The 14,075-nt window shown below is 44.2% G+C and overlaps 3 protein-coding genes and 1 non-coding gene across 5 annotated transcripts in view; 1 reads left to right on the top strand and 3 right to left on the bottom strand.

Moving 5' to 3' along the window:
• LOC133140027 (dual specificity protein phosphatase 26-like) overlaps positions 1-14,075 on the bottom strand; it is a 139,681-nt gene that overhangs the window by 89,084 nt on the left and 36,522 nt on the right. The gene's annotated exons all lie outside the window — the stretch shown is intronic.
• On the top strand, positions 381-5,747 carry tti2 (TELO2 interacting protein 2). Of its 2 annotated transcripts, XM_061260410.1 has the most exons (8): positions 381-511; positions 754-1,482; positions 1,667-1,853; positions 1,950-2,042; positions 2,602-2,786; positions 3,492-3,635; positions 4,121-4,283; positions 5,050-5,747. In XM_061260410.1, the coding sequence occupies exons 2-8, from the start codon at positions 812-814 to the stop codon at positions 5,128-5,130; spliced, it is 1,524 nt and encodes a 507-aa protein (XP_061116394.1). In that variant the 5' UTR covers positions 381-511; positions 754-811; the 3' UTR covers positions 5,131-5,747. The 2 variants fall into 2 exon arrangements, with proteins under 2 accessions (XP_061116394.1, XP_061116393.1); XM_061260409.1 differs by having other exon boundaries at positions 399-1,482.
• mak16 (MAK16 homolog (S. cerevisiae)) lies at positions 5,450-12,650 on the bottom strand. Its single transcript, XM_061260411.1, has 10 exons — positions 12,433-12,650; positions 12,250-12,299; positions 11,952-12,061; positions 11,320-11,384; positions 10,769-10,920; positions 9,888-9,942; positions 9,003-9,077; positions 8,232-8,345; positions 7,310-7,375; positions 5,450-6,318 (listed from the first exon to the last, which is right to left on the bottom strand). The coding sequence occupies exons 1-10, from the start codon at positions 12,445-12,447 to the stop codon at positions 6,064-6,066; spliced, it is 957 nt and encodes a 318-aa protein (XP_061116395.1). The 5' UTR covers positions 12,448-12,650; the 3' UTR covers positions 5,450-6,063.
• On the bottom strand, positions 13,307-13,405 carry LOC133141363 (small nucleolar RNA U13). The gene has a single exon (XR_009710087.1). It is a non-coding gene; the product is annotated as a small nucleolar RNA U13 (small nucleolar RNA).

Here is a 14,075-nt window from a genome sequence, read left to right as displayed (position 1 = left end):
ATAAAGAGTTAAAATCCACTCATGAAAAAATGTGGATCATCAAAAATCAAAGACTAAGTCTTGTTCTATTGCTTTTCTAAGCTCCTAGACAAACCCTAATTTCAACCCAAAAGCCTAATTGAAGCCAGAGGAGTCGTCTTAATATGTATTACAGTCTTACATCCAAAAAGCCAGAAGTCCTGCATTTCTGATTCTTCTGTTCAGATGGGCGAGACATAATCATTGTTAAACCACGACACTGAAATAAATGAATGCACATGGCTTTGAAGAGATTCCTGTAGAAAATTAAATATTATTGAAAAATAAGAAAAGTCTATAACAAAAAACAAAACAAAAAAATATGCGGACCTCTGTGAGAGAGACCAACGTTTCCGTTGTGAGTGGGGATGTATTTTGAAGTTGCACCATTTGAAACATGCGTCTCCAAACGTAAGGAATACGTATCTGGGATCTTACAGGCCAGTGTGTGTATTATTTCAAATGCGTTGCGTTAGAGAAACAACACTGAAAGGTAAGACGTGTAACTAGCTGCGGCACCGCATAAAGTGTACGAGCAAGTGGTTCGTTGTCATCAACAAGAACACAGGATAACTAGGCTAGCTAGCTAGCTAGCTAGCTAGCCAGCGAAGTCATCCCCAAAACTATTCCTTCTTGCAAGGTTCCTAGCAATTGAAGCACAGCTTACTGTACTAGCTAATGTAAAGTCCCTCGGTCTAATAACCTCACAACACCATGCTGCCTCTTTTTTAATAGGTGCCTGCATGATACCTATTTTTAAGTTGGGGTTGTAATCAACAAGGACACTGCCGAAATGTCTTTGTCAGACAGTTTGCAAGACCTCAGGATAAAAGAGGCTGCCGGACACCGGCAACGCGACGGTGTCTCCGTGCATGAAGTGCACTCGTGCGTCCAAGATTGCCTCCGAGTTGCACGCTCGTCTGCGGAACAGCTGGACCCCTTGCGCGGCGTTCAGCAATTATTTGAAAGTGGAGATGCTCACCTGCTCTTCTCCGAGTGCTGCGCCAACGAAGGCGCCAACATTAAGAATGTGTACCTGGAAATTGTGAGCTCTCTGACTCAGTTCGCTGCTCTGCCTGTCTGCGAGGCGGACAGTGGGGATCTCCCGGCCAGCTCTTACGAGGATATCCCCGAGAAGGCCAGCGCGGTCTGCGCAGCGTTGCTGGCCCTGGATCGCAGGCTTGGGGCTGGGAACGACGTTCCGTGTTGCCACGGTCCCTCCACTCCGTCCGGGCCTCTCGCGCGCGCACTCGCGCCTCGTCTCTTCGTTTTTGCGGCGACCCACCTGCACAATCAGCCCTGGACCAGCGAGACCTCCAGAACGGCTGCTTCTTCGCTACTGACCGCGGTTGTCCAGGGCAGCGGCTTTACGTCCAGCTCCCAGTTGCTGTGTGGAAATACTGTAGATGAGCACACTGGAATCCTTTCTGCCGTCCTGGAGATTCTGAAGCCAGAGTTAACCAAGTAAGATGTATCTGTATTCATGTGAACATTTGTTATGAACACTGCAACAACTGAACTTCCAACATCCTTGGTATATTTTAAATAGCAAGATCACAAAACATATACAGACACTATCCTCTAATGCCTAAGAAAACAAAGTAGGCAAGTTGTTTTATGACAAACCTTTCCCCCCCCCCCATTACAGAGAGAACTGGAAGAGAAACCAGGCCACAAAGCACATCTTTGCCTGGACGCTCACTCAGGTGGGCCGTCCATGGCTGGCCGAGTTTCTGGACAGGGTATTTCCCCCTTCCCTTCTGATCTCGGACGACTATCGCACTGACAACAAAGTGCTAGGGGTGCTCTGTCTGCGTCATATCCTACTCAATGTGGTAAGAGCATCTTTGGAAAATGAAAACAAGTTTTAGTGTTTCACTATTTTGCTAACTCTTAACTAACAATTTCCTTTTTTTTTTCTTTCCCCCCAGCCTGCAGCTGATCTCAGGCAGTACAATAGGGCCCAGGTACTCTACCATGCCTTGTTCAACCACCTCTATGTTGCTGAGGCAGAGCTCATTGAGGTAATACTGGGGGGAGGGGCTGTGTCATGACCATTGAATGGCATCATGGCCGTTCACATCACAGCTTGACACAGTTTAAACTGTAGTGTCCTGCCACACTCATTGAGAAACCAGGAATCGTCCTGGCGTGCCGCAAGATCTGCTTATACCTTAAACCACTTATACATTATAGTTATTTAGTTATAATTATTTAGCTCACGCTTTTATCCAAAGATCATGGATCTTATCATGGGCTATACCTTACTAGGCTACAGGCTGCCCCTACTTGACCTTGGAGCAAAAAAATCTGTATTCAACTGCTTTCACACAGAGCAAAGAGCACACTAAAATATGGTATCTTTAATAATAAGATTTATCTGACGTTTTTATCCAAAGTGACTTACAGTTGATTAGACTAAGCAGGGGACAATTGTCCCTGGAGGAATGTGGCGTTAAGCCTTACTCGGGGGCCCAGCAGCTGTGCGGATCTTATCGTGGCCACCCCAGGCCTTGAACCAACAGCCTTCCGGGTCCCAGTCATGCACCTAATCTGCCTCCGCACCCTTCTCCCTTCTCCGAGGCGGTTCTCCCCTGCCTGCTGGACCTGCTGTCTGTCCTGGAGAAGCCTCCGGTGGGCACGAGGGTGCCCCGGAAGCCCAACCACTACGACCAGGTGCTGCGGCTGATCCTCACCCACATGGAGATGGAGCACAAGCTGGCCCTGCGCCGCGTGTACGTCAGAAACGTCGCCCTCTTCATCGACAGGTGAGCCCCCCGAACACATTCACACTCACTTCATCGGGACCCGTGGTCTGCGAAGTGTGCCACATGAGTACAATTTGATTTGATTTGAGCTCCAGCTCCTACCGATATGAAATGACTCATTTTAATTAATTTGCCTTCAGTGGTGAAATTAGAATTCTAGGCCATACCCCCCCTCATGCAGTCCTCTGTTATGCCAAACAGAACAAGGCTCTCTTGTGTCAACCAAGGTGAAATATGTACAAAAATAAATCCAGCGACTCAAAACAATGTATTCGTTTTTTAAAAAGTGCCATCTTGTTCAATCCACACAATATTATTGTATCGCAGTCCACTGTGTCGTCAGTTTGAAAGCAGCCTGCCGGCGATGCGCTCGATCATCGTCTGAGGCTGATATTCCCTGAAATGTTCCCGTCGTCTATTATACAAAGTGCAGTTACCAGGACAATCCCCATGAGCCCATGATTTCCGCAGTACAAACGCCATCTTGCTTCCTCTTCAGATTGTAAATAAACAACAAGTGAAATAAATTCCTGGTCCAAGAGGTGCTTTTAATGAATAAGAATCCTTGATTAATCTGCCGTGTGAATTTAGATTCATAAAACATGCATCATACGATAAAGTGGTCTTTTTTGGGCGATTATCATAGGTTATTTCCCACTTTGGAAAGCATGTGCATGTGTTTTCATGAAGTCGTTTTACCTCCAGGATGGGCATCACCGCTGTCCGTCACCTGAAGAGACTGGAGAGCGTCATTCTGGGATACCTGGAGGTCTCAGACGCTCCTCTGGAGCAGACGAGGCTCAGTATCCTGGAAGTTCTGAAGAAGACTATACAGCATGCCTGGCCAAGGTGAGGAGGAGGAGGGGGGGTCAGGGCACTTTCTCCAAATCAATCCGTCAGCCCCCTCCTACGTGCATGTGTGAACCATCATTTTCTTCCCACATGTCCATTTGGGACCCCTCTGTAAATTCACCCCTCGAACACTAAACAAAATGACTGATTTTACTTGACATTCCAAACATGGTTTCCAAATGACCTTTTGCCTGAATAATGATGATGATGATTTGACCAAGATCTGCAGAATGTGGTCTACAGCAGCCTAATTGTTTGCTGGATGGATTATTTTGTTTTGACAAGATGTGCATTTTCTGCTTATTGCAAAAGGGTACCTTTACCTCGGTGTGACTTTTGACCAACTGCTGATAAGCTGTTGATCATGCACGCATTTCATGAATGTAAGTCAGATAAGTGAATGGAAAAGGATAGCCTCCAGTTGAAGACGATGTGTGCGTATCTGCACATGCTCAGTGCGCGCTCTCTCCTTGCGCACACAGACTGGAGTGCAGGATGACCGTGTTGGTGCGCGCTCTGTTGAGACTGCTGGTGGACGTGTCTGAAGACTGCACTTCGGCGCCCCCTGCTGTTAGGGAGGAGCTCCTGAGCAGGGCCACACACTGCCTGCAGCTGCTGGATTACTGCTCCCAGGGAAAACTGAAGGTAGGAACCTCGGCTATAAACCTGCAGGTGTGTGTCCACATTAAACACTGTAGGTCAGGGGTCGGCAACCCTGGTCCTGGAGAGCCGCAGGGTGTGCTGGCTTTCGTCTCCACCTTAAAATAAGCAACCGATTCAGACCCAAGAAACCAGGTGAGGTGAGTTAACTGTGTAATCAATGGCTTTCATTGATCAATTAATGCCAAGTAACAGCGAAAGCCAGCACACCCTGCGGCTCTCCAGGACCAGGGTTGCTGACCCCTGCTGTAGGTGATAATCCACCTTTGGTGGCTATGCACGATTAATGCTCAGATATTCACACTGATACAGGGTTGTAGATCATAATACAGTGTAATAATAAAAACATTTTGAAAATCTGTCACAGTTGGCTGAAATGCAAGTAAACAGAACTTTTCAAAGGAAGATTGACTGGTTATCAGAAAGGTTTGAAGAACAATTTCCATAAAAAGATATCATGGCTGATATTGTACTGGCGATGTAAAATTGTCATTGTCAACCTTGCATCAGGGAGGGGTGGGAAATCTGCATAATTTCAGTTGAATGGACCCGCAAGGTCGGTAGTTCGATCCCCGGTGTTGCCACAATAAGATCCACACAGCCGTTGGGCCCTTAACCCTGCATTGCTCCAGGGGAGGGTTGTCTCCTGCTTAGTCTAATCAACTGTACGTCACTCTGGATAAGAGCATCTGCCAAATGCCATTCATGTAATATAATGTAATGTAATGTAATGAAAGCTTTGCCCCTTCAGGTTCTCCTGAGAGAGGTGGATGGCAGCTGTGTAGATGGCACAGTGCTGGAATGCCTGAAGAAGGTCACAGACGCCAGCTAAGAGAACACAAATACTGTGGATCAAGGGAAGCCACCCCAGCCCTTCCCAAAATGGACGTGTGTGTACAGAACGGAACCCATCCCAGCCCCTCCTAAAATGGATGTGTGTACAGAACGGAACCCATCCAAGCCCCTCCTAAAATGGATGTGTGTACAGAACGGAACCCATCCCAGCCTCTCCTAAAATGGACGTGTGTGTGTGTGTGTACACCTTCCTGTGCCGTGTCAGCATGATTAAGCATCTTTTACAGCTTCTGGAAGATTCCTGGTCAGCAGTCTAGTCTCACTGTGTGGATTTCACGGATGCAGTGCAGCTTGCGCAATTTTCATGAACTGTTTATTTAAAAATAAGAACTGGCTGTCACTGGTGTAATACAGTTCATATTGGTGGTGTAAAGAGCCATCTTGAAGAGTGGAATTCCCTGCATTTTTTACAGTACATAATCTGGCATTACCTTCTCTTGAGACTTGCAACATAAACAGATGAATACAATGGTCGAAATGATTTGACTTCCATCGCTAACAGTATGTCCCTCACAGACATATTCCCTATGCCTAAAGAGATTTAAACATCAGGGTAGTGTAAAAAAAATAAAGACTAAATAATATGTACTTGCATTCCTTGTACAGCCATTGTGATGAGCATTGGTATAGCCGTTTTATATAAAATGGGGCGAAACTGTTTTCTATGCACTGTCGACATTCTTCAGGACAGCAGGGCACTCGATTCGATTTCCACTGCGTTTTAAATTTAAACTGAGCAGGCAGACGAAGGGTCCATTCCCGTTAACACACACACGCTGGAAAAAGGCAGCCGAGGTCATGATATTGCAACGCACCGACCGGTTCCCACTGAACCGGCCCCAGCCACACAGAACGCAGGGAGTGGTTTGGCAGAGTGTTGGGCTTACAGTACGCGCTGCGCACAGGCAGTCTAAGTGGCCTTGCTCTTGGTGGCGGGCTCCAGCTCCTGCTCGTACTCGATCTCCACGTAGGCCCGCTTCTTCCTCGCGGGGCCTTTAAGCGGCGCCTTTCCTTTCGACTTCCCCGCGGACGTGGAGGCCGCGGCCTTGCCTTTCCCCTGGCCCGTCGCCTCCCTCTCCTCCTCCACCTCCATCTCCTCCTCAGACTCCTCCTCTTCGCTGGAGGTCCCGCCCTCATCGCTGCTGCCCTTCAGTTTGTTCATGTCCTGCCGAAGAACACACCGTCAGCGCCATGGCAACACCACACACTTCTATCTGCGTGGCAACACCACATACTTCTATCTGCGTGGCAACACCACATACTTCTATCTGCGTGGCAACACCACACTTTTCATTCTGCCGGTTCACTCAAGTTTTGAAATAAAAAATAGATAAATAAACTAAATCACAATATTCCCTAAATGTTTTTTTGTTTTTGTCAAAGTATTACTCTAGTATCATTAAAAAGTTCAATTTCCTTGTTAAATGGAAGAATAAAAATGTGTTGTGCTGAATTTTAACAAATTAAAAATATGTTAAGGTCCAAACTGCATGTAACCTGGTAAAACTTTGTTGCAGAAATTCCTCTACTGCTTCCTAAATGTGTTCAGTGTTGCTTTAAAAGTGCCAGTAGGGGAAGGTGGAGAATAAAAATGTGAACAGCGTTGATACTAATTTGAGTATCGTAACAAACTCAACGTGTTCCGTACACCAAGTTAGCTCACCATGTTCTGAACAGTGCAACTCTCATGACGAATAACTAAAAAATTACTTACCAGATCAGCTTTGGTGTGTGTGTGTGTGTAAAGTATAATTCCTTCTATTTTCATAAAAGACTTGGTACTAGTCACATACGTGATCCATTTCAGCGTACAGTGACATGGTAATAGTGCTCCACTCTGACAGTGTGGTGGGGAAGCTGTTGCTAACGAGAGACTATGAACCGGGCAGGCTTATACCACCATCGTGAGCTAACATGGTCTTCCAAATACCCAGGCGTTGTGCAGTTATTTGTTGTTTTCTCCATATTTATTGGTCCAATACAAATCACATCAAGTGTTTTAGTGTCTGAGATAGTCAATAGGCAACCACAATCAGAAACCACTTTCCTCAGGAGAAAAACTGCCACCGAACAGACGTTGAGTTCTGGTGGAAGCGGCTGCTTCAATGAGTTTACGTTAAAAAAAAACAAACAAACAAAGCATGAACCCCCTTTACCTCAAAGTCGCTAATGTCACTCTCTTCCAGCTCATCCTCAGCAACAAATTCTTTCTTCCCAACATCCTGGAAACAGGGAAGCATAAAATGGCTTGGTTAAAAATTGGAATCAAATTTTCACTAATATAATGCACACCAGATCTCCCCAATACACTTAATGTAGCAACACAAAACAGATCGTACCATGAACACAATTCTAAAACGGTGTTTTAGTTCAGGGTATTCTCGCATAGTAATACCAATGTGTGTGTCTGGTTGTGCTCTCATGAGCTGAACGCTTTGAGACTGTTAAAGTGAGACTTGTGAATTTCCAAATTCGTTTACAAACAAGAATTACTGGAGGTTTGACCCTCTGAACTCCAGACTCTTCATCCCTCCATATGGACTCTGGTTTCATATATTAAACCTGTAGGCCAGCGGAGGATGGGCTTGCCCCTATAGCCAGGTACCTCCCAAGCTTTCTTCCCATCTTCTTGCCACTGGTTTTTCTCCCCTAAGGGATCAATTTACCTCATATGCTATTGCGGGTTTAGGGCTGGTATGTTTAATTCTCTTTTTGTGTGTCACTCTGAAAAGCGCTATACAAAAAGAAATTGAAAATTGAATTGATAGAGATATGCAGTTCCCTTCTGACTGGCACTCTATTCCTGGAGGGTGTGGGTGTATATGCAGGATTTTCTTTCACCAATAACTAACTTGATTCACAGTTTTATACCTCAAAATGTTTCGATAGAAAATGTTTCATTTATGCAAATGACTAATCTTCCTGCTTTGGTAAGTACAAGCAGAACCTTGATGCTTTCAAAAAAGATCTAATCGTGAATCTGAACTGAATAAAACAGGCTTGATATTGAAGCATGCACTGGAACCCACACACTGGAACCCACGCACTGGAACATGCCCTACGAGAGTTTCCCCTCACCTCATCATCCTCTTCCTCCTCTTCGCCCTCGGATGAATCCGTCTCGCTCTCCACGTCCTGCTGCTCTAAGGCTTTGTCAAAGGCATGCACAGGGAAGTTGTAGATGTCTCCGTACTGGGTGGGAAAAAGCACAAGTTATGTTGCATACATGGACGTCGATCCTGGGGCGGAAATGTAAACAATATATATATATATAGTTATGTTGGATTGCACAGCAAGTACAGGGCCCTACCACGGCAAGAATAAACCCTTGAGAAAAATGAGGAACATCGAAATTTGAAATGAAATCCATGTCCTTGGTTACATACAGGCAGCAGAATGCAAACGCACAGCATTCATTCTGTGCGAGGGGTGACATGGCTCAGGCAGTAAGAGCAGTCGTCTGGCAGTCGGAGGGTTGCCGGTTCAATCCCCCGCCCGGGCTGTGTCGAAGTGTCCCTGAGCAAGACACCGAACCCCTAAATGCTCCTGATGAGCTGGTCGGTGCCTTGCATGGCAGCCAATCGCCGTTGGTGTGAGTATGTGTACGAATGGGTGAATGAGAAGCATCAATTTGTACAGCGCTTTGGATAAAGGCGCTATATAAATGCCAACCATTTACCATTCTCATGTTAAGGCTTCGGGTTGCCAGGATCATTGTCATACAGCTCCATCACAAAGCAATTCTCTCAATCTTTTATTTAGTCTCTCGAGTGTGAAATCTTTCAACAAATATGGGGGGATCAGAAAAGTAATATCAAATAGGATCAGCCCAAAATGGAAATATCTTACCGTTCCTTGTTTCAGTCTCTCCAGCAGTTCTTTCTCTATGGCATTGTCAAGCTGGGCTGCGATCAAGGCTTTTTCCTGCAACACAGTAAACGTTACTGAAGCATTACATTAATTCATCAGGTCATTACAGTTTAACCCTGGGGTAGTCTTAACAATCTGTATACTCCCCTTGTCCTAAGGGTCAAAAATGACCCTAAAATAAAGCAGCTTAATTGAATTTTAAACCCCAAATCTATTCTGCACGAGGAAACAACCTGTCACTCATCACAAAGTTTGTCATCAAATTTCACGCTGAAAAAAGATAATTTAGGGGGTTTTCTCTGCCGTTCAACACACATAGTGGCAGTTTTACCCTTAATTCAACACAAGTGTTAATAAACCATGAATAACGTAATGCACCCAGTACATATACCTCCAAATATTAAGACCAAAATACTTCTTCACTACTAGTCACCCAACACAACAAGTCTTTCATGAATCTGTAGTAGTTTGGGCATACAGTTGCTGCCAACTACCATCAAATTATGAGCAGACCATACAGCGTTAGTCCATCGTCTTGGTGCAGATGGAGAGAGACCCGAGTGATGAGAGCCATACTGGTAATTATGGAATTAATTATACAAGAGGCTGCCGGCCATGAAGCCAAAACACCAGAGATAAAGTCAAGATACAAATTCTAGAGCAAAGGGAACACTGTGGAACAACGGGCACTCTTAAGTGGGGTTAACATATACTATCAACTATTTTGAGGATGTATTTGTCCCCTTGATGTGCACCTTTGCCTATAATATCTACAGCAATACACAGATGTGTTTATAATGCATGTCGCAGCTTTAGCAGAAGCAACCGTTCTCTCACGGCACACTGCGGTCCTCCCAGACTTACCTCTCTCCTTTTCTCCCTCCTTTCTACCTTTCTGCTGAGCGGAACCAGTTTTCTCCTGAAGCAATAGAATATTTGTTAGTGTCCTAACAATCGAGCCGGTGTATGTCACTGCAACATGGGAGGACAGGCAGACCTTTGACATGTCAGCTCAAAAAAGGGAGGGCATTTAAAATTGTGATCTGAGAATAAAATGCAGTGTAAGGTTCTTTGGCTGTAACACTGTGGTTTGAGTACGAGACTGAATGCAAGGTTATTCTGCTCCAAAACTGTGGTTTGAGTGTCAGTTGGTCTGGTGTAAAACTGTGGTTAGAGTGTCAGTTGGTTTGGTGCAACACTGTGGTTTGAGTGTCAGTTGGCCTGCTGTAACACTGTGGTTTGCGTGGCAGTTGGTCTGGTGTAACACTGTGGTTTGCGTGGCAGTTGGTCTGGTGTAACACTGTGGTTTGCGTGGCAGTTGGTCTGGTGTAACACTGTGGTTTGCGTGGCAGTTGGTTTGGTGTAACACTGTGGTTTGCGTGGCAGTTGGTCTGGTGTAACACTGTGGTTTGCGTGGCAGTTGGTTTGGTGTAACACTGTGGTTTGCGTGGCAGTTGGTCTGGTGTAACACTGTGGTTTGCGTGGCAGTTGGTCTGGTGTAACACTGTGGTTTGCGTGGCAGTTGGTCTGGTGTAACACTGTGGTTTGAGTGGCAGTTGGTCTGGTGTAACACTGTGGTTTGCGTGGCAGTTGGTTTGGTGTAACACTGTGGTTTGCGTGGCAGTTGGTCTGGTGTAACACTGTGGTTTGAGTGGCAGTTGGTTTGGTGTAACACTGTGGTTTGCGTGGCAGTTGGTCTGGTGTAACACTGGTTTGCGTGGCAGTCGGTTGTCTGTAGGACTCACTGTCGCTTGAGGGTGAGCTTGCGGATGCGTATCAGGTACTGCGTGATCTTGGTGAACCGCTGTTTACACTTGTGTCTGATGAAGCGAGGCCAGTAGATAAGGTTTTCGTCTATCTGGTCCAGTGCCTTCTCATAGTTCTTGCTCAGCTTCACCTGCGGGGTGGCAAAAAGACACAACACATTTCGCATGAGACATTACATTAACATTTTAGTCATTCAACAGATGCTTTTAATCCAAAGCGACTTATAAGTGCATAGGTTCTTCATCAAGTTAAAAACATCAAATCCATTGACAGCAAAACGCTATAGCATGAACAGCTCTTCTAACCAAAAACAATAGTCAACCATAAGGCGACCAGAGCTGGCAGACCGGAGTGCTCTTGCAATTAAAGTTTGAAAAAATAATAATAAAAAATAAAAAATAATAATAATTCCCAAAGCTTCTGTATGTTCTATAATCACATGGTTTCATGTTTGTAGTGACCTTTTACAAGCAGCTCGGCTAGGTGCTAAGTGACATTCTCAGCATTGTTGGTGCCACCGATTACTTACCTTCTCCCACATCCGGGCAGGAAAAGCTGCTCTTTCTATTACCTTCATGTATAGAAAACACTGACCTGGGGGGCAAATGGTACAGATATTACCATAAACTCCTACCTGACTGTATTATATTATAATATTATTATTCATCATTAGCATCTCATCCTATATGGTTTACCATATAAATGATAGCCGCCATAACAATATCATTAATCATTAGCATCTCATCCGATATTGTTTACCATATAAATGATAGCCGCCATAACAATATCATTATTCATCATTAGCCCCTCAGCATTATATTGTATGTCCTAGCTAGACAGCTGGGCCGTGGCTTCAATTGAAATACAGAAACTACTACGGATTACTCCTAAACTGAGCCTCAAAACAGTGAGTCCTGCACTTACAGCAGAAGAAAGACACAAAACGTAGACATTCATACTTAAGACGGTTTTGTTTCGACAAATGTATCAAGTTGTTCTGCCTGTCATTTGCTCCGGGCTCAACCTTGTAGTGGTAATCAAATGGGTGACAGCATCCTAACAAACAATTAATCTACATCTATCCACATTTTTTTTTTATTTCATGATAATTTGCTTCAATGTTTAACTGAGTTTGAAGAGTTTAAGAGCATTTTGCTGTACCTTTTTCTTCTTTGATGGTAGCATACTGACTGTTTGCCAAAGGACAGGAAGAACGGTTACATAGTCCAGTTACATTGAATTCATTCCGGCAAAAATTCTGATTCTTTGTCCTGTGGGTGAAAACAACATGTTAACACTGCCAGCTGCATTGGTAGCTAGAGCAATTCCCAATACGTGTTTCTAATTAACCAAACTAAATCGTAAAATACAACCAAATACAGAGTACCTCGTATGATATAACAATTATGTTAGCAAATTCACATACGCATACATTTAAAGAGCAAACACAATTACTTACTTGACTTTGTAGGAGCAGAACTTATTGTTTCCAATTAGGTCCCAAATAACCTAAAGCAATGTTAGAAATGGAAATTGGAAAGTGTTAAACTTCACATTAGAAATAGCTATCTAACACGCTGTATTGCTAAGTTACTTAATAGCTAACACGCAGAACTGCCGCGATGTAACGTTATTCACTTACGTCGTCGTGCTGCATTTTCCACTTTCGGTGAAACAGGTGTTATAAATTGTGCGTTTTGATGATGTTCCAAATACTGTATATAAATGCACCGAGTAAAATATAACTGATATATACTTATGAACTGTAACTAATGATACTCTGCCACATGCGAGGTTAGGAAGCAGCCATGTTGAAATGGAAAGGCAGGCGACGCGTAAATCTCGCGATGTGTGACGGGAGGCTTGTGACGTAATTCTCACGTGAAAACAGAAAAGCAAATTTTGAAAAAAATAAATACAATTTTGGCGATTATGCAGCCCACATACGTGCATCTGTGTAACAGTTCCGTCGTGCGGTTACGTTACTAGCCGTCTATAGTTCTGAACTGGAAAAGCCGTCAGGATAAATTAATTGGGTTTGTGTTCCTATAAGATAATTATTGGAATTTGCTAGCTAGAGCTATCCTACGGCAGGATTTACCTTTGTTAAAAAAAACGGCTTCTAGCTTTAAAATGGACGCCAAACAGAGTTGCAATCTGAATTCAAAACAAATAATAGGGACAATACTTTTACACTACATTATTGGCATTTGGCAGACGCTATTATCCAGAGCGACGTACAGTTGATTCGACTAAGCAGGAGACAATCCTCCCCTGGAGCAATGCAGGATTAAGGGCCTTGCTCAAGGGCCCAACGACTGTGCAGATCGTATTGTGGCTACACTGGGATTAGAACTACAGACCATGCGTGTCCCAGTCATTTATCTTAACCAGTAACGACTACACTACAGGTCACACCTCAATACTTAGTTATCATAAAAGTTAGTTGACTTAGTTCTTAATAAGTATCAAGCTATTATCGTACATCCATATTAATCATAATTTGCTCGATTCAAGATCAGAAGGGTAATGTACATTGCGTAACAAGAGAAGGCTGTACATCTCACAGAGACTCTGTGAAGTTCCCATTCATCATTTGCATGAACCGAAAGGATCGAGTTGTTTAAGGTGTCCATTTTGAGTGTATATATCGGATGCAACGTTTTGAATATGGTGTGTAATTATTATTCAACAAAACTAAACATGGACACCAAGTTAGGAATGGTCACATTAGCACAACATTCCTATCGTACTATTCTAGTATTGCAGTTATGCGCCATTGTCGTGGGTATCATGGAAAAGTAGAACTTGCTAATATATTCATGACCAGTGCATTTTGGGAAAACCCCATTGGTTCTCGAAGGCTCAGTCGACCAGGGATTGACGTTCCTCTTGAAGCTCGCAAAATCCGGTGGTTAGCTGAGGTATTGCAGTTTATTAAGCCACCGGTGCCAAAAAGCTAATTTCCCCATTGAGGTCCATTCAAAACTATGAATTTATCGTGGGGAAATTATGCGTGCTTTTAAATTCTAAAATTACTTCACACTGAACTAATTACTCTCCAGGAGATAAGAGTCGCACATAAGATTATTTCATTCCTATTCGTCCCTTCACGTTTAGGTACCCAGTACGCATGCTCCGGTGACAAAAGAAGTCATAGTGCGCATGATCAGGTGCCCAAAAAGCGCCGCAGTCAAACGTGGCAGCCTCCATAAACTGGCTTCATGCGCTATTCGGAATCCATGGAACCGGTGAGCCGAAGCTTTATAAGTTTTATATATCTGC

This window comes from Conger conger, chromosome 11 (genome assembly GCF_963514075.1).
Source record: "Conger conger chromosome 11, fConCon1.1, whole genome shotgun sequence".
Classification (NCBI taxonomy): Eukaryota; Metazoa; Chordata; class Actinopteri; order Anguilliformes; family Congridae; genus Conger; species Conger conger.
The sequence above is the reverse complement of the archived record's forward strand: the minus strand, read 5'-3'. Positions and strand labels throughout refer to the sequence as shown.

Coding starts and splice junctions, on each gene's coding strand:
- tti2 (XM_061260410.1), top strand. CDS start 812: ATGTCTTTGTCAGACAGTTTGCAAGACCTCAGGATAAAAGAGGCTGCC. Junction 1,483..1,666: donor CTGAAGCCAGAGTTAACCAA/GTAAGATGTATC, acceptor CCCCCATTACAG/AGAGAACTGGAAGAGAAACC. Junction 4,284..5,049: donor GCTCCCAGGGAAAACTGAAG/GTAGGAACCTCG, acceptor TTGCCCCTTCAG/GTTCTCCTGAGAGAGGTGGA.
- mak16 (XM_061260411.1), bottom strand. Junction 12,062..12,249: donor TTCTGCTCCTACAAAGTCAA/GTAAGTAATTGT, acceptor TTTCACCCACAG/GACAAAGAATCAGAATTTTT. Junction 9,943..10,768: donor AAGCTCACCCTCAAGCGACA/GTGAGTCCTACA, acceptor CTATTGCTTCAG/GAGAAAACTGGTTCCGCTCA.